At 44.1% G+C, this 19,524-nt stretch overlaps 1 protein-coding gene across 5 annotated transcripts in view; it reads right to left on the bottom strand.

The window, feature by feature from the left end:
* Positions 1 to 19,524, bottom strand: part of PAM (peptidylglycine alpha-amidating monooxygenase) — a 1,271,905-nt gene that overhangs the window by 820,013 nt on the left and 432,368 nt on the right. For all 5 annotated transcript variants that reach the window (XM_086960973.1, XM_086960975.1, XM_086960971.1 and 2 more), the window contains 2 exons: positions 14,925 to 15,463; positions 9,145 to 9,265 (listed from right to left, as the gene is read on the bottom strand). In XM_086960973.1, coding sequence (XP_086817099.1) covers positions 9,145 to 9,265; positions 14,925 to 15,016 — 213 coding nt within the window. In that variant the 5' untranslated portion in view covers positions 15,017 to 15,463. The remainder of the gene's footprint in view (positions 1 to 9,144; positions 9,266 to 14,924; positions 15,464 to 19,524) is intronic.

Here is a 19,524-nt window from a genome sequence, read left to right as displayed (position 1 = left end):
TGTCAATAAAACCATTCGGGACAATTTGCAAGCACTCTGTCTTGCTTTCTTTAGTTCTGTATTTATTTGTCACATTTTAAACCTTTTATTTCACATCGTCCTGAAGCTGCACTTTGGAATACTAAAATGTCAGAAAAAGAGGGCATTTCCATCAAAAGTGTTTTTTTCTTTTTGGGATCCATTTCACAGAGGAGCAAATAAATGAAAGCAGGAAAGAGAGGTTGTGAACTGTTTCTTCAAGTCACAGTTTTCAGGAAGTGAGGAGGGGCTGCTAGACAGAAAGAGAGCCAATAAGAGGAAGGGGGTGGGAGGGCATCTGCCAGCACAGAGCAGAACTGGATCTCTGGGCAGGAAGGGACAGAGTCCTTTTCCTTCTCTGCCAGTCCCGCCCGTCCCTGAAAGGCCACGAAAGCAGAGCCTTATCTGAAGGCCTTGTCTATTTCTGCCGTCCTGGGGCACAGTTTTGAAAAGAAAAAGTAGGGGAACAGAATCTTTTTATTAAAAGATGTAGGGGCACGCCATACCCTGCCGATCCCGACCACTTCGACCAGTGCCTCGAGCACCTTGGTGAGTGCATTGGGGGCTCGTGTGCAATACATGCTGTGTCCATGGCCATCTTGTTATTTGAAAAATGTATTTTTTATTTATTTGAAAAGTTTTATATAGCGCTACTATACCCGGTATCAGAGAGCTTTACATGAGTTACAGAGAGTTTGTGCTGAACCCGCCACTGGAAATTCTCAGAAACTGTTCGGGGCGCTGGTCTTTCAAGGAAGCGCTCTGATGTGACAGTGTGACCGGCAATCTTCACCACATGTTCACGATTACTCCCTGCTGCTGGAATCTCGGTGTGGGGCGCAGTGACATCTTATGAGGATCGTCTCGTAAAAGTGGTAGTTTGTGCACGATTTTTCTTCCCCTCTTCATACTATTTTTTCTGTAGTGACACCTCGAGGATATCATCAGGTACTTGATTAAGTGGATGGTTACTTCTTCACACGTTGGGACATAACACGTGGATACTCTATTTTCTGGTCGGGTAATGGTGATTGGGACTAAGAGTGTGTGAGAGAGTATTAGTGTGTGTGAGTGAATTGTTTTCTCTACTTTACTGTTGACAACATGCAGAATATGATCGCGCCTCTTTTCTTTCTTTCATCTCCAGGTGAACCTGCAATACCATGGTGGAGATGGAAGAAGGTTTTTATGCATTATGCCAGGTTGTGGTACTTCTCTAGGAGTGGAGAGAAAACTGTCTTTACTTATGCATTGCTTAAGTACAGAGGAGCAGCAGGTGTTTCAACATTTGCCTACATTTTACTCTGATGATGCTAATGAACTCAATGAGCATAAGATTTGCCTCAAAAAACTTGATTTATACTATTTTCCGAAGATAAGCACCATCTTGGAATTATATCATTTTGGGAGAAGAATGCACTATGTGGGGGAGTCAGTTGAGGGTAATATAACAGTGCTGAGAAAATTGGCTTCCACATGCAATTTTGTTGCATCAGATGATGAAATGCTGCGTAACCAATTCATCTTAGGATGGATACTGCACAAGACAAGAGAAGCCTTAGGGTTGAAAGACAACCCCATACTAAAAAGAAATATTAACAAAAGCAAAAATATGTGAGGATTCGCTAGTGTGTGTGGAAGTTATACACAACCAGAAGTCTAGTGATGAAAAGGAGGAACCAGTGTTAGTGGTGAAATCTAAGGGTATCCCGACTGCTCCTGGTAGGCAAGAAGAGGGAGTGGCAAAGAAATCTCAGATTAAATGTTTTAGATGTGGAAATATGGGACATGTGGCAAATTTCAAGGAGTGTCCGGGTTGAAAGGCCACGTGCAAAACATGTGACAAAAAAGGTCACTTCACGCCCTGCTGCAGTTTCTTATTTGTAAAACAATTTCCTCACATTTGATCCCAAATGTGAGGAAATTGTTTTACAAATAAGAAACGGAAAGTGTGACATACCCGCTGAGATGGTGCGGATCAATGGCTCTTCAGTAAGAATGCTATTTGATTCTGGGGCAAAAATAAATGTAATATCCAAGAGAGATTGAAGCGTTCAATGAGCTTGATGAAACCTTATGTCCGGCCCAAGGCATACGGAGGACAGCCCATCAAGTTGATGTGTTACTTTTGGGGCACTAATGAGTTTTATGACAGAATGTTTCAGCTAAAATGCTTCAAGGGAGATTCTTCAATTAGCTGGTTTTATCAGAGAGATGTATTTGTATTCCTGGATCTGAATGCAACACCGTCAGTGAAATTTAAAGATGGTTGGGTTGCAAAGGAAAGATTATGGCATCAAAGGATGATGATGTGAGAAAGGCAATTGACTAAGAGGCAAAATTTCCTGGAGTCTTTCGAAAGGAGTTGGGACAGCTGAAGAATTATGTTCACTATATAAAGCTTAGGTCTGGGGTGACTCCTAAGGTAGAAAAAAAGAAGTGTGCCTATGATGGTTAAATATGCAGTGAAGAGGGAATTGGACAAGTTACAGGAGTGTGGAGTGATTCAAGAGGAGGAGGCAACTGAGTGGGTGTCAATGGTGGTGATTGTCATGAAGCGAATTGAGAAGTCAGACTTTGTATGGACCTGCAAGACTGAACTAGGCTGTGGTTGCAGATCACTATCCATTACCTAATATGACACAAAGGTTGTGTTGTGTGTGTGATGCCAAATTCTTCACTTCATTAAACCCAACCTCGGCGTACCACTAAATATCATTACAGCCTTAGTCACAAGAGCTAACCTTGTTTATCACACATTTGAGACTTACAAGTATGTATGGGTGCCTTTTGGTTTGATTTCCGCCTTTGCTGTTTTTCAGAAGGCAATGGAACACGTACTGGAGGGTGTCGACAGTGTGAATATTTACCAAGATGGAAGAGTTCAGAAGGAGCATGATTTCAGGGTATGTGATTTTTTTAAGAGACGTGCACATTTGGGGTGACAAAGACAGAGTATTGTGGACACCTAATTACAAATGATAGGATTCGACCCAAGGAGGATTTGGTGAATACTCTCAAAAAGATGCAGAGCCCCACTTCTAAAGACGAGCTGGTGCAGTTTTTAGGTACAGCAGAAGCTTTATAGTAACCTTTTCCACAACTTTGCTGAAGGGTATAGTAGCATGGGGGAATTATTAGGAAAAGTTGTAGAGTTTACTTGATCGAAGAAGTATGAGAAGGAATTCGAGGAAGCGAAAATTAATTTGTGCACACCGTCATACATATTTAGCTTTGAGCCAAGCGTCAAGACCATCTTGAGGACGATTGCCAGCATAAAATGGCTGGGGGCAGTGTTGGAGCAAGTGTCTGCTGGGAAAGTAAACACAATATTATTTATGTCTAGAGCATAGCGTGGAGCTGAGACTAGGTATTCAGTCATTGAGACGGAGGCTCTTGCAATTTATTGGGCGGTAAGGAAAATTAAACTGAGTAAATCATTGTGGGGTTGCCCTTTTGTGGTAAAAATTGATCATAAGCCTTTAAAAGAGGTTTTTTGAAAAATAAAAAAGGCATTGATGTCCTCTCCAGTAGGATTTGAAGATGGGTGGTGGCATTACAAGAGTTTGATTTTGTTGTTTCCTATGTACCTGGTGTTATGAATATCAATGCAAATTGTTGCTCTATGTTTTGTGAGAATGGGACATGTGGTAAGGAAAATGTGGCTTTGGAGGACGAATTTGTTGATGAGAGAATCAAGTCAAGAGGATGAGTGGGGTAGGGAACAGGAGAATGACATGCAGTTACAGGAGGTAGTATGCAGGTGGAAAAAGGGATGGGTTAAAGATGATTAAGAATGTGGTGTGTAAAAGGATTTTGGCAGGTGAAAGATGAGCTTTCATTGGAAGATGGTTGGAAAATGAGAGGGGGTCGATTGGTTCTACCTGGTAATGTGAGGATAAGACTGGTTGATAATGCTCATAAAAACTATCCAGGTATATCCAAAACTAAAGTGAGAGAATCAGGATGAATTCCTGGTGGCCGGTAATGGGTCTTTTCCTTGAAAGAGTGGTAACTGATTGTATTGAGTGTATCAAAAGTGACAAAATATTAAAATGTAGAACACAACTTATGGTGAACAAAGAAACCATACCTAGTCCTTGGATTGAGGTTGCTCTGGATATTATGGGTCTGAATATGGTGGAAGGTGATGATAAGTACTTTATCACATGCATGGATATGCTTTCTTGGTTGCCTGAATAGAAAGTGGTGAACGCAGTGGAAACATGATGTTATTTTGTTCCTGCAGGAAATATTTGGAAGAGAAGGCTTTCTTTTCTCTTTGTTGAAGGACAATGGTATACAGCTGATGTCTAAGGTGATGTTGGAGTTTCTGAATGAGAAGGGTATCTAGCATAAAACATCCAGCGGCCAATGGAAAGATTGAGCACTTTAATAAGGTTGTCAAGGAATGCATACAGCATGCAGTGACAAATGGTTTGAATTGGAAGGGGGAAATTAAAAGGAAGATTTGCATGGACAGATTAACTCCCCATTCTTCAACAAGAATTACACCTTTCCTGCTATTCAAGAAGAGATCCCCTAATGACATGGTCAGTCCGGCATGGGTGAATACATTGAAATTACTCGGAACAAAACAGGTCCTTGGGAGTGAGGAGTTGAGAATCGAGAAGGAAAGAAAGATTATGAAAAACAGAAAGGAATATTTTGATAAGCAGATGGCTGTGAAGAATATTAAAGTCAATGTTGGGGATTGGCTGAAGATAAAGAACCTAAAGAAATGAGGGTTCATGGACAGATTTAGGCAACCCATAAAAGTCATCAAGCTTTTCAAAAATGCGATCAAACCTGATGATCATCGAATTTGGGTAGAGTTGTGCTATGGAAGGATGATTTACAAAGTGAAGCGGTCATTCAGAGTTAGCATGAACATGATGGATGATCCTGTCACTAGGGTAGGCAAGAGTCTGGTGAGGTTTTGATGGTGGCAAAATGCAGACTGTCAAGAGGAAACGTTTGCGTGTGAGTAGGAGACCAGCCCTTCTTAACAGTCTTGACCTTCTTGACAGTCAAACCCAAACTATCTGTTGGGACTCCTTTAAATCGAGAACACTGCCTTTCAATAAAGGAGTCTCAAAGGGTTCCTGCCTGAGCCCAACACTTTTCCATCTATGTAGCGCCTCTAGCACATATAGTAAGATCAAGTGGATTTGAGGTTGTATCTAATGCTGCTCATCTCTTTTTGGTCAGATCATGAAAAACTGAGATCTGAGTTTCCAAGCTTCAGGAGGGAAATTGGTGATTGGATGACCAACAACTCTGTCTAACTAAACAGCGAGAAAACTGAGATAATACTATTTGGTAAAACATAGGAGTTTCGGTCGGCCGACTGGTGGCCTACAGAATTTGGCCATGCCCCCTCTCCTAAACAGGTGATGAAAAATCTTGGTATTAACCAGTTGACCGCGGCGCGAATTGTGCCGCGGTGCGGGTGAAATAATGGGTAGGCGTGGTTCGGACGGCCCCAGTCTTCCTCCACACCCACCCACCGTGACGTCGGACGGCGCACCGAAAGGGTTAAGATCAACCAAACTCTATCTATAAAAGAACAAGTCAATACCACCTGCAACACCTGCTTGGCCACAATACAGCCGTGGCTCCCATCTGACTCCAGAACAACTTTAGTTAAGATGCTAACCACAATTCAGCTGGACTACAGGAATACATTGTTAGTTGCAGCAAATGACTCCTTGCTATCCAAACTGCAAGTTGTGCAGAATACAGCTGCTCAGCAAATTTGTAACCTGCCCTTCCGCTCCTCTGTCGCCCCTATTCTAAAGGTCTTGCACTGGCACCCCATCAGAAAATGAGTAATCTTTAACCTCTGCGGCTTGACCCATTAGGCACTAAACAAGGCTGCCCTGCCTATCTGCACTCCAGACTGCATCACCAGGGCCGACTGGCCGTTGCGGGCATATTGCATTTCCCCAGTGGGCAGTGAGGGTGAGGCTGGTTTTGGATGCCTGGGAGGCCGTTTTTGTTACCGAGGGACGGTTTTGCAAATTAGCTGCAATATCGTCCCCCTGTAATAAAAGCGGCAGCAGTGAGACAGGAGTGGTGCTTTCCACTAGCCACCCCGCTCTTTACCACCCACCCCCCGGGCTAGCCGAACTGTGTGACAGGGCCAGCTTCCGTTCCTAGTCCAGCCATGTTCATGACTATCAGCCCAACAGACTGCTCAGGTCCACAAATAAAGCCATTCTTAAGATTCCACAAATTCGCACCTCCAGATATAGTGGCAGATCTGTCTGTTACTTGGCCCAATTCTACTTTCAGGCCAATGGCAAACCACAAAAATGCCATCTACACAATGATCTGGGGAATTAAATTAATAATGTCTGTAAATCCCAAACACTGGCATGGGTGAAAAATATTCTAACCACAGGACCACTTACCGAAAGAGAACTAGTAGGTAAGGTTGGACAAAAAGAAATATGAAGCATGATGTCAAGAGACACAGGATTGCGCTCTACTATATATATTTTTTCTTTTTATTGAGATTTTCAACAAAGAATACAGAAAATGACTTGCATAGTTTGTGGTAGCTACCCGACCATGTAAAGTAATTTATTATATCCATAATCAACATTGTGATATTCAGTGTACAGGAAGTTCACAGTCTCGAATCCGAGCCTATCATTACAGAGGATGTACAAACATGGGCAGTCCATAATGTCATTAGGAAAACAATGAAATCCTATTAACAGCACAGATAAAGCCAATGAAAGTGGTGAACACCAGGAAAACTCACTAGCACTACCAACTATGTTAACGTTCGAACTCCTAAAAACTCTCTGAGACTCGATTCAGTGAATACATACAATCCAGCACAACCGTGTGCTATTCTCATGCACCATTAGACAAACTGCCCTCACCAAGCGCCATTCCTTAATATTCATTAAACAATATCTCATGTCTAAGAACCAAAGAATCTAGAGTGTGGATGGTGTCATTTTTAGGGCAGAAGCTTCCAGTTCCTGGTAGGATTATTCAGAGGATTGTAAATTCTAGGACAACAGTTTGTGAATTTATGTTACTCTGGTTCCTGGCTCCAGGGTCAGATTGGTAAGGCGGGCACTCGAGCAATAGCCGAGGGGCCAGTATCGAAGTTCCAGCTGTGGGCTGCTTTTTTGGCAGTCTCGGGGCCGATTTGGGCTGAGTGAGGTGTGGTCAGATGTCGTGGCCCAGTGGGGTCCTGAGTGGCCTTTCTGGAGGCAGATGGGCGTCCATTACCTCCCTTTTATCCATGGGCAGAGGTGTTACTCCCTTTCTCTCGCTGGGCTGGCCAATTAATGGGTGTATACTGAACGGGGGCAGGGGGCCTGAGCAGAAGCGGCCTCAGTTGTTTTCGGGTGTTTATAAAATTTCGCTGAAGCAGTGTTTTGAGGAAAGCCAATATGCAAATGTGCGCCACTTTTTTTGCGTGCCAGGGCCGATTTCTAATCCCAGTCCAACTCTGCTGGTGGCCACTAATGCGCTGTTTTACATATATCACGCGTCACAGAGGGCTGACTGGAAAACAAAATCGGTCCTAGCAAAAATGTTGATCTAGACCAGAATGGGGTCATAGTGGCTTTCACAGGTGAGTAATGGAGGCCCTGAAAGCTGCCAACACGCCTGTAACCCACATAGTGAATGCCAGAGTGGCAGAATAGCTCCTGCAAGGAAGACAGTCTCTTGTTGTCCCTGGTATATATGAAACTGTGGTGAAACGGAGCTCCACCCTACATCTCAGACCTTGTATATGTTCCCAGTATTTAACAGAAGCTGCTATCTGCAACAGTGAGTCATCATCTGCGGCAGCCTGACAACAGCAGCCCTCTCCCTCACAAGCCTCAGAGCCCTTCAGAGAGAAACTGCTATCTTTTAATGACACGCATAAATCCCGCCTCGGTGCCTGACTGTATCAAAGGAAATTAATCACGGAGTCTTGCGCTTAATGAAACACCCTGTAAATATGAAACCGACGGATGCAAGCATCTTACGTGCATCTTACAGACATTTTGTCTCGGCGTGGGGCTGGCATTTCAGACTCCGAGCCAGTGAGCCTGCATGCACTGTCACAGGCAGAGAGAGGAGAGGGGGGGCACGCGGAGCAGAGACACAAAATAAATTAACCCTCCTCCGGCTCATGGAACTTTGGAGCGGAAGTCCCGATTTGTGCACAAACGGAAGTTTGCACCCGAGTAGGGGTTTCAACAGGTGCTGTTATGCCACACCTTTTCTCCAGCAGAAATGTTGGCAGGTGGTTGTTATCCACCACTTCCAAGTGTGATGCCCGGAATAGGAAGGTAGTACCACACATAATACGCGCTCGCTCCTTACTTCAGGCAACACTGGTGTCAGATACGTTTTAGGAATGGACAAATATTAGTGAGCTGCTGTGTTACAATATTGAAAACATCGCTATCCCTGAATATTCGACGTAAACACATCTAAAATGTGGACAAGTGTGCCTGTTCACGATCAGTAGAGGGATTGAAAATGCTGAAACTGGATCATAAATTCAAAAACTGTTCGGAACAGGGGTCCCCAAAATACATTTGATCCATGGCCCCCAAAACCCTTAGGATGTGCCTGACTCGTGTGTCCACTGGTGCAGTGTAACTACCGGAAGCACGGCTGCACGTGGGATGAGCAAACTGTCGAAGTGTTGCACATAATGACGAAACAAACGACGGGCAAGCCCCCGCCCTGCCGGCATTCATATGAATATATAGGAGCTCATTAATGACGATTAACCGTCCCTGCGGGGAAGGATTTTAGTTTATTAAAGATAATTGCTTCTTGCTTACTCCATTATGCATTGCAGTGATTATGATGATTATTTCTTTGGATTTACAAAATTATTCAGCTCTTCATCGCTGCTAATGCGGAAACTTCTGGAAAGTGGAATTGTAAATAAACGAAGCATGCTTCAGAAGCTTTCGGGCTTCATTTTATCCGGTTTGATGCTCCGCTCGTTAAAAAGCGGAGTGCGCGGCCCACTGCCGGCTAAGGGCGCCTCGAACCACGCGGTATTATTCTGTTGCCTGTGGCTGCTTTCGATTACAGTGTAAAGCTAAATTGGGTTACAGATAACAGATCCATTCATTACTTTCTCACCTCTACTGGAGTCACCCCCGGCATCCGGATATCCAGTGAAAATTCTGGCGAGTCTGACAGTATGGGTTGCTTGGGGGAGCCGAGACACTCATTCGAGAGATACCGGGAATTGTCATTATACCTTCAAAGACATAAGGAAAAGCAGCAGGATTAGAATACACTTCGAATGAACACACACAGAGCCAGAGGTGCTGTTGGGTTTAGATAGTTGCTGTGACTAGAATTGTTACTATGCACCCTTTCCCTTAGTTACCTGTTCCCTGCTGCTCAGCAGGTGTGGGTGTGATGTTGTGGAATGCAGAGGTGCTTGGAGAGGTAATGGAAGCTGCAGTGCCTGCTATGGTTGAGAGAGAGTCAGCTGGAGAGTGTGGGCTGAGCAGCAAGGAAGCTGCAACTGGTGGGGCTGAACTACTTATCAGCTACTTACTAAACATCTTAATAATTCTGTAACTACGTTTTAATAAACCTTATTCTACAATCTACCCTACGGCTACTTCAACTTCCTTCCATTGAAGCAGTCTTTAATCGTTCTACGTTTTTTTCATAATTTGTTGTCTGTACTAAAAAAGTCTCAAACAATGACTCCTTATATTTGAAATGCAAGGGGTTCACTCAGTGGCATAATGTAAATGTAAATGTAAATTGATACTTGTATAGCGCACTACTCACCCGCAAGGGTCTCAAGGCGCTTGTACGAATACCGCTGTCGAACCCATCCTGGCTTTCCCTGTGAGGCGCCCACTCCTGGGCACCCCCAAGGTGGAGGCCAGGCATCCTTAGCGTTGTGGGGGCCGTTGTGGAGATTAAGCAAGCTATTGCCCAGAGTTGCAGAGTGGGACTCCATGATTGGAATAGGCACCGAGGCGAGAATTATCGAGTCCGTGGAATTTTGAGCCCAAGACCCGCCGAGGCGGGGAATTGAACCCTGGTCCCGGGCTAGCCCTTTGCATCAGAGTCTGCCGCTCTAACCATTGAGCCACACTTCTCCACTAGGGGCCCTAATGCAAGCAAGAACAATGGGGCCCCAACCAACTGGCTGAGCAGTGAAAGTCAACCATAATGGGAGTGCAGTGGGCCCTTAAGGACTCTTGTTCCAGATGTTACTGCACTAATGACAGCTCCACTCCTGAGGTAACCAACAGAAACATTTAATCAGGGGTAGGTAGTAGACAAGCGCATTAATACAGAAACAATCTGAGACAAAATTCATGTTCGTCTTTGAGTCTAGAGGGTCTTGTTCGATTTTGATGAGATGTCTTAAACTATGACTGACCCCCACATCGAACTCAACACCCACCGCATCAGACATTTTGTGAACTGTGGAATAGTAAAGAGGCCATTCTAGTTCAGCCCTCAGAGCCTCTGATCCTAGGCCGAGGCTGCCAAAACCGATTTTCTAATTAACATTGTTGGAACTTTCATAGTTTAATTGAGCTTCTTATACTTTTTTTGTACCAGAGGTCACTCTTCTGCTGTACTTAATTGTCTTATTATGTTGTGTAATGATACGGTATGTTATGCTAGATATATACTGCGCATGGCTGCCCCTGATGCAGTATCCCAGAGCATCAAATAAAGAAGAATGGGAGATGCCAATCCCCCTGTACTCGTGTGGAGGTTGTTTTCTTACTGCAAGCACACTACTCCTGAGAGTGTTATTGCTTGTAATAATATATTTTAAGTGAGTAACCGCACCGCAGCAGGACCTACATGTCCAGTGGTGGAGAAGCAGCACACCTACCTGCTGTGCCCCGCAGAAAGTAGTGGAAACAGTCTACACCAGCCTATGCACCTGCCTCAGCATCTGCTGCTAAAGCCAGGGTAACTAGCCCTTTTAGATCAGAAAGTCGTGCACGCTGAATCAAGGGCCTGCTGCGGTCTGTCAGACAAGAGAGGCCAGGGGATGCTGAAGAAACCACTTGCTTTGGCCCATTTATTACAGAGGGCCTTTTAGAGCGCTTGTGTATCAGAAAGGGTTCTTGTGACTGTTGGGTGTGTTATAAGGGTATGCCAACTCACCTTTGAGATCCATGACCTTACAAAGGTGCACATCAACTGGTCGTGACCCTCTCTTTTGACATGGATCTCCTCCGTGATTTGTAATATCCTCATGATGCACAGGTAAGGGCACATTATCCAATATATTTTTGCATCTGTGGCGACGTATTGGTATACTACATTGGAACAGGCCTTTAACAATCCTTTCTCTCAAGCGTTGCAGTGCACAGATGAGGACATGCCAAAAAAACACTGCATTCATCTGTGCGACTGAAAACAAAAATGGAAACTGCAAACCACAAGCATTTCCCGCTGTCTCTCTTGTTCAGTTGTTTGAGACTTAAGATGCTATTTCTAAGCTGTTGCACAAGAACTGTACCATTCTGCAGCTGTACTGGCAGTTCTCAAAGGATTTGTATTGCTCTGTTCCCTGTTGTGAATCTACTCGCTCCCTGGCAGAACTCTACGATTCACATAGTAGTACCTGTGGACGTGTCATCTAGAGTTCAGGAGGGCAACGGTACATTATTATGATTTACTGACCCTGTAGCACATAAACATCTACATATACCTACTATGCATTATTCACAAGTGGCTGTGACAAACATCTACTCCGCTATTTAACCCTTTCAAGGAAGCACCCCCAAGTCTTTCCACTCAATGTACTCTGACGTGTAGGTTGGAGGCAGTCATGGGCCAGAGGCTGTATCAAGAATCAGAAGCAACAGGTGGGGTATTTTCTCCTTGCCTTTCTTTTCATGGCTGCTGAGAAGCCAAACGAAAATAAAACTCAAATTGAGACATATCCTAAGGATTTGGGCAGCAAATATTTATTTTTTACTTGCCACTGGCACATTTCTGAAATATTGGCTTCCCTATGAATCCCTAAAAAATTAACTACTTTTCTTGGAATACAGATAGGCCCCCTTCTCTTAAAAAACAAAACCGACCAGCAACATTCTGTAACTGTACAAGCAACCCCTTAAGTGAGGTCCGGCATCAGAATGGGACATCGTAGGCATTTGCGTGTAATCTGGAAATAAAGGCAGTCTTCTATAACTCTAGATGCAGCCATTAGCTTATGAAAATGCAAACAAGCCCCACATGCCTGTGGAAGAATTGACATTAGTTTGTTGTCCTGCGATAGTCTATTAAAAACCTATCACTGTGACCCTTAAATAACTAAAGGGAATGTTTTTGGATGTTTCTGGGGAAGATGAGTGGTGAGTGAGTGTCAAGCAAGGAGCGGGTGGTGGAGAAAGGCATGAAAACAGGCAGGAGCGAGGACAACCCTAAAAAATAACCTTTTTCACTGTAGGATGATAGAAAGCCTGGAACAACTTTCTGGCACAGCTGATGGATACAACAACTCAAAAAAGGCCTGGACCACAATGAAAAGAAAATATATGTTGTGCAAGCAGGGAAAAATATACACACAGCTTAAGTTGCTGAACAAAGAATCAAAATGGTAAATTTGCTGAATGTATACACCACAGAGGCCTTTCTCAGCTATCAAATTTTAGATACTGTGGTTTATTAGAAATGTCACACAACAGACCGTGTACCTGGTTAAAATGTTGGTGAACCTTTCACAATATAACAGCAGTGACGACATTACACCAAAGTCTGGGAGAGGTTCACCTCTTTTTAGAAGAAAGTATACAAAACTTTGAAATTCCGGTGGTGTCAATGATTTCTAGAACCTGGTTTTCCCCCAAAAAGTCCAGGATCCTGTGTCTAAAGGGCCATCCAGAATCCTGGCACGCCTTATAATTTGAATAAGGTTAAAGAAAAGTCTTAATTCTGCATGCTATATATGTAGATCTACAACCACAACGATGTTCAACTTTGTTGCGTCTCATAGAAATCACTTGTTTGCAAGGTAATCTGCATAGGTCCGATGTCCATGCGTACTCATTGTCTTCCGTGTATACTATGGCAGACCCTGTGTATGGTTGCCTATGTCCACTATATGAGACGGAAATGTGCATTTGCAAATGTATATTTTTTCCAAAATGAAAATAGTTTTCTCTGACAAAAGGCCTCATACCATGTGTTTCCTACTAATCCCGGAAAAAGTGTCACTCCTGGATTTACTGTGAGCAATTTTATGTACATTTTCTGCATGGGAAAGGCTGTGAAGATTCTTCTTGGAAATCCACAGACTTATGAGTTTGCAGGTGTTTCGAACATTTGGAATGACCATCACCTCCATAACGCCACCTTTCCTCTCTAAACACCTCCAGCTAGTACTGCAGTATAATTGTTGTCTTGGTGGTTTTTCCACAATGCTAAATTCAGAACAGCCCAGAACTGTCCAACCGACTCTGAACGGGAAACAAACATCCCCTTAATGCTAAACTCAATTTGCTGGCACGAGCTACCTCAAACCCTGTTTTGTTAATAAGAATTTGGAGATGCACAAAAATAGGGCACTGTTTTTGAACACCTAAATATGATTTTGGTGTGCATAAAGTCATATGGCTCTCCTCTTACACTTGATAAACTATTGTTCTATAGGTATGTGTGCATGTTTAAATTGGCAAGACATACTCTAATGAGCCAACACCAGTACACTAGACACTAGTCCCCCAGGCCTAGACGCTAAATGCCATATCTAATATCAAATGTCACAGTGGCAAGTGAAACCAGCCGACAACATACAAGCAGCTGATGCCAACACTGGGGCAATCATTCACCCAGAGGCTGGGAAAGGCAAAGAGGCCTCGGCACTCCTTGAACTGCAAACTGACTGTCGATTACCAGAGGTGTTTGTGGTTAGTAAATTGGGATTGATCTATGAAGGTGCCAGTTATAATAAACCTCTCGACCTACCCGAGCAGCGCAAGAATCCTGAAAGCATCTGTGGGTGCTGGAGAGATGAGGCAATTACACAGCATATCCTCCAGCACGTACATAATTACTTGGTTTCCAAGTTACCATTAAGGAGGAAAACGACATATGCTGTGAACAACAACAACGTGGTGCCAGTTTATAACTGTGAAGTATTCCAGGGCATCGCTCTACAAGATATGTATGCATGTATGTTATATATGTCCTTTTGTGTCAATGAACGGTGAACTGGACAGCTGTGCGTATACTTAGGAATGTCATCCAGGGAGAGTTCACTAGAAGTGCATGGATTCCAGGGGGAGACCCCTCCATCTAATGAGCGCACACGAGCGAGATCTTTCATGATGGAAACAATATGCCATTTTTCAGTAAAGGTCGGGTTGGAACGCGCCTTTTAACATTTTATTTGCCAAGCATTCCAACATTAATTACAAAATGCTGACCAATTAATCTAAGAAAAAGTAATAATAGCAAAAAGAGAAAGGGAGGATAAGGGAGAAATGGCGAGCAAAGAGGAGAGGAGAAAGCAAGAAAGTGGGAGAGAAATAACTAAAAGAAAGAGAAAGAGGCGGTGAGAAGAAAGGAAGAGAGAGCGAGAAGAAAGGAAGAGAGAAAGAAGGAAAGAGAAAGAAAGAAAGAAAGAAAGAAAGAAAAAGAAAGAAAGAGGTAAGGAGGGAGGAAGGGAGGAAGGGAAGAAGAAAGTGGGAAGGAAAGGGGGATATTATAAGTGAGGAAAGAAACAATAAGTAAAAGGGAAGCGCTGGAAAGAATGAGAACGCAGAAGAAAGGAATATAGAAAAGGAAGAGCGCAAGAGTAGCAGAGGAAGGTGGAGATAATCATAAGGAAGAAACGAACGAGGAAAGGAAGGAAGCGCATCCTGCGTGCACTGACAACAAGAGCGCCAGCAGGGCGCGCCACAGAAACCCACCTCTTGAAGACTGACAGCGGGCTCCGGAAGCCCCAGCAGCTGCTCTGCGAGAGCAGACAGAATATTAGCAGGCTGCTAATGAGGGTCGCCATGTCCAGCCTGCTGTCCCCGGCCCGGCCGAGGGAGCGCGGAGAAGGCGGCGGGGGGCGCTGGGCTCTGATCCCCACACTCAGGCGGCGGCAGCATCCATTCAGCGCTTGATTAGCGCGCGCGCGGAGGGCCCCCTACGGCCGCTGACAAGCCATCCGTCTCCTCAACGCGCGCCAAATCCGGAAGGTGGCAATCACCACAAGCGGAGCGCCGTCGCTATTATTAGCCTCAACAATGAATCTTTCCGAAGAATCCTCCTGCGCCGCGCACTTTGGTCCAGCGGGGAGGGCTCAGTGGCCGAGTCCCGGCGCCCCTTCCTCCTCCTCGTGGTGGCTTGTGCCCAGATGTGCCGCCCGGATCCGCTGTCACTTCTGGCTCATTCCTCAGTCCTCCGAGCCGGCGTGAGCGAGCGGCACCGCGCGGAGCCCACGTCTGCCTTCATTCAGAACCTGCAAAAATAGAAGCAGATAATGGATGACTAACACATTACAGCATTACTCCCTCAGCAAATCCCCGCCGAGGCTTTTTAATACATTAGTTCTTTCAGGAGCCTTAGCCCAGCCCCGGGAAGAGTGCACACAGTCTGTTGATCTTCACACTTTGTCTCTCTCTCCCACCCACACACACACTTCCCCCACACTGCCTAGCTCTCCCTCCTCAGACGCACATGCTTGCAGCTTTCTCCCTCCCCCCGTCCATCAATGGGAGGACTTTTGATCATTAAAAATACATAAAAAACAGCGTCCCATTTCGGCATTGCACGTTAGCAAAGTTATTCAAATGAAAAACGGATAACTGGCGTGCCAAGAGAGAGGGGGGAGGGGGCCCTGCAGCAACACTTGCCCCCTCCCCCCCTTCCCCCCTCCCCCCCCAGAACAATACGCGTGTATCGTGTGTACACTGCTAATCAGGGAGCGCGGCATCATGGAAAGAAATGAGTTTTAAAATGGGACAGTAGGTGGCCTTTAAGTGATGCTGACAGAAAAGAGGGATTTACAATGAGTTTTCCATATACATTTCACACAGCCCGACGCACGTAAATAATTGAGGGAACCCCGCCCATCCTTGAAACGTAAATGTAACATAAAAGACAGGCTAGTAGGGGAGGCGATGCACGCAACAGGGAATATGCCATTATTGTTCAAAGGTTACGTTTGTATTTCAAACTAATTGGACAATACAAATTGCGCCCCATTTATCAAACGGACTGCGCTTCGCTTTGCTTTCAGTGAAATACTTTTTGGCACTTAGGCCCAGATGCATCAAGCTAAAAACCGCTCGCAAAAGGGCAGATTCTCAGAATCTGCCCCTTTGCGACCGGTATGTTTGCATTTGGGATGCATCATCCCAAATGCAAAAATCGCAATTTAAGAAATCGCAAAATTGCGATTACTTAAATTGCTATTGCATTTAAGGAATCTCAAATTAAAATTCCTTAAATGCAATGCATTAAAGTTAAAAAATAGCGATTTCGCTAACAGGGGGAGCAAATTACCGTGAAGTTAAACTTCATGGTAATTTGCAAAAACTTTGAAAAATGCACTAAAGTGTATTTTTCAAAGTTCCATTTTACACACAAACATGCCCTTAGGGTATGTGTGTGTGCAAGATGTACCCATATGCAGATTTCAGGGGTGCAACAGGGTGTCCTTTTGACACCCTTGAAATTGCAATCTCAATTTGCGATTCTCTAATTGAGAATCGCAAATTGAGATTGTCTTCCCATTCATTCCCATTGGGCCCATAGGAATGAATGGGGAGGTATTCTTTAATTGTGACTAATTGCGAGTCACAATTAAGGAATTTTAAGAAATCACTATTTTTTAAGTGATTTCTTCATGAATAGCATTTTGCTATTCCTTATTAGCGCAAAATGGATGATTGATGCATCTGGGGGATGGCCTCTTGCCAAACAACGCTAATCAGTCGCTCAGCATCATGGCAATCGAGATTTTCCCAGAATCAACTAGAACTTTCAGTTTTGAGGATTTTATTAATTTCTACCTCTATAAGTCATCCCTACCATTTTCCTTAATTATGCTCCGTTGCCATCTTCAAATAGTTCTCTAAAGCATCAAAATATTCCTTGAACAAAAAAGGTAAAAGGTCAAACAATAAGCAAATCTGTTGAAACCGCTCACATTCCATTCTAAGTAGAAAATGGAATAGGCTTCCAAATACTTAACGTCACTGGCTAACCCTAATACCCAGCCCAATTAGTAGCGCAGAAAACGACACTTGGAAAGACCTAGATTTGCACAATACTTATTGCGAAAGTAAAGTGCTGTGCTTCCGTGCTGGGGGTGTCTGGATTGCGAGTCTGAGAAGCTTAGATCTCTTTTGTGGTTTGCTCCACATAATGCTGCTTCGGGATTCCTTTTAGTTACCGAGCATTTGTACATAGGTAAGAAGCAGTTAGTAGGCTGGAAACAGAGGTTACAGCCACAAACACTGGAATTCTGTGCGTGCAGTGTTTTCTGCATAAGTGTGGAACATGCTGCTTTTGAATTTTAATCCATCATCTGCTGAATAAGCAGCAGATTTTAACAAAGCAAAATTGTTTCTAGCTCAAATGGATCAAAAGATACTGAAACAGCAGTGTAACAATGCTGCAACACATTAGAATACCAGTGCAAAAGTTGACTGGTTATCTTTCAGTTGCTTATTACTATATCAGATACCAATTAGGTAAACCATTCGCCCAGATAGTGTTGGTGAAAAAAAGTAAAAACGAAGTAGTAATACTTTCTAAAAATGTGCCCCATTAGGTTGCATACGTTGCCTTTTCTAGCCACATAATTTGCTCAACCCTGCCACATAATTCCCCTGTTGTAGAATGTCAGTGGCCCTGGTTACAGTAAACATACTTTGCTGCTGAACTCCCAAAAGCTTATACACAGATCGGAACCCTTGACAGTAGGGTATGCAACTAAGCTTCACTGTTGTGGCCCTTGCTTGCAGGCCAGACAACACCAAGGCCTGACAGTGGCAGCAAAACAATTGTATGATTAGCCCGAAAATTACTATAGAAAGGAAAAAAAAAAAGATTACTAGGAATACATCATATACTTACAGGTGCTTTGATGCAGGATGGAAAGTAGTGTATAACTCTGCACATGTGCAATCAAGCAATTCGTTCATAGGAATAGGTTTATTAATGCCAATTCGAATTGGTCTTCCCTCAATAAATTAGTATACCAGTGGAGACATTTGTAAATGTGTCAATTGCACATGTATGTAAATACGTGGTGAACCATATGCTAATGGGACTGCATTTATTTCTATTACTTCTTTGGCTCTCATTATGAGAGATGGAATTACACCCAGAGCCATAACTTCGGGTGACATTCCACCACTCACAATTCCAAGTTTCTCTGGGCCTGGAACTATCAGATCCACAGACTCCAGGCCCAATAACTCTGGACCTCTCTTTCATGCTGCAGAAGCCGGAGATGCATGCAGCAGGACAGCCTAATCCTCTCCCAGCAACTGATGTAGTACCTTTGGAGCAGACAATGCTCCCCCAGGCAGGCTGAAGCCCGCCCTGACTCATTTCCTCCTCTGGCCTTCATGCTAAAAGGTTGCACTTGCTCTGAATTCCGAGCTTGTGAAAAATGCCAGTAGTTCCCTCCCCAGAATCGGGGAAAATTGCCTGGAAAAGTGCCTGTTAATAATAAGTCCATTCAGTGATTTCCCATTCCTAGGCAAAAACTTGTAATCACCAGAACACGGTGAGGGGATTCCAGCCAGATTTGGAGATTCCGGTCCACCTGGTAGGTTCACTCCTAATTTCATCATAGCCTTAGCGAGGGCCTTTATAGTGCCCTAGGTACCAAAGTCATAAATCTATACTAATATACCAACGCCTGAAAGAACATGTCCGTATGGCTCAATTCTGCGTAAATCAGCTTCTGTCTGTTTGTAAATACGATGAGCCTGTTCATTGCAGATGGAAGACTAAGGGGACCAGCTTGACTGCACAAGGGTCCATCTACACTCACTTCTCAGACTTGTAATGTTTCCCCTCAAGGAACCTCCTACAGAACATTCTACATGTCATACTTTTAAATACCATGCACCCTACCTTACGGGCTATAAGTCCTACAAACGGGTGACTTCATATGTAAAAGGAAGGGACTGACGTTTCAAAAGGGTTTATTTTGACATGTTGAATAACACTTTTTAAACTGCTCCAGTCAGGCTGCAATGGTAGGCCTGAAGCCCCGTGTGCAGTGCCACTGTAGTGGATGGCACAATAAGTGCTGCAGTCTGCTAGTGTCATTTGTCTTGCAGGCAATGAATACACCCTGTACCACATCCTAGGGATTTATAAGTAAGTTAAGTATGCCAATTAGTAGTAAACCAATCCGGCCATATTAAAAAGTGGAGCAAAGGCACTTCACTACTGGTTAGCTGGGATGAAGTGCACACAGTTCTACAGCCAGCAAAACAGATTGGGCACACATCTGGTGTGGTACACAACACAAAACTACGGTCACTTCCTACAGGC

This window comes from Lissotriton vulgaris, chromosome 3_1 (genome assembly GCF_964263255.1).
Source record: "Lissotriton vulgaris chromosome 3_1, aLisVul1.2, whole genome shotgun sequence".
Lineage (NCBI taxonomy): Eukaryota > Metazoa > Chordata > Amphibia > Caudata > Salamandridae > Lissotriton > Lissotriton vulgaris.
This window is presented reverse-complemented; position numbering and strand designations above follow the sequence as displayed.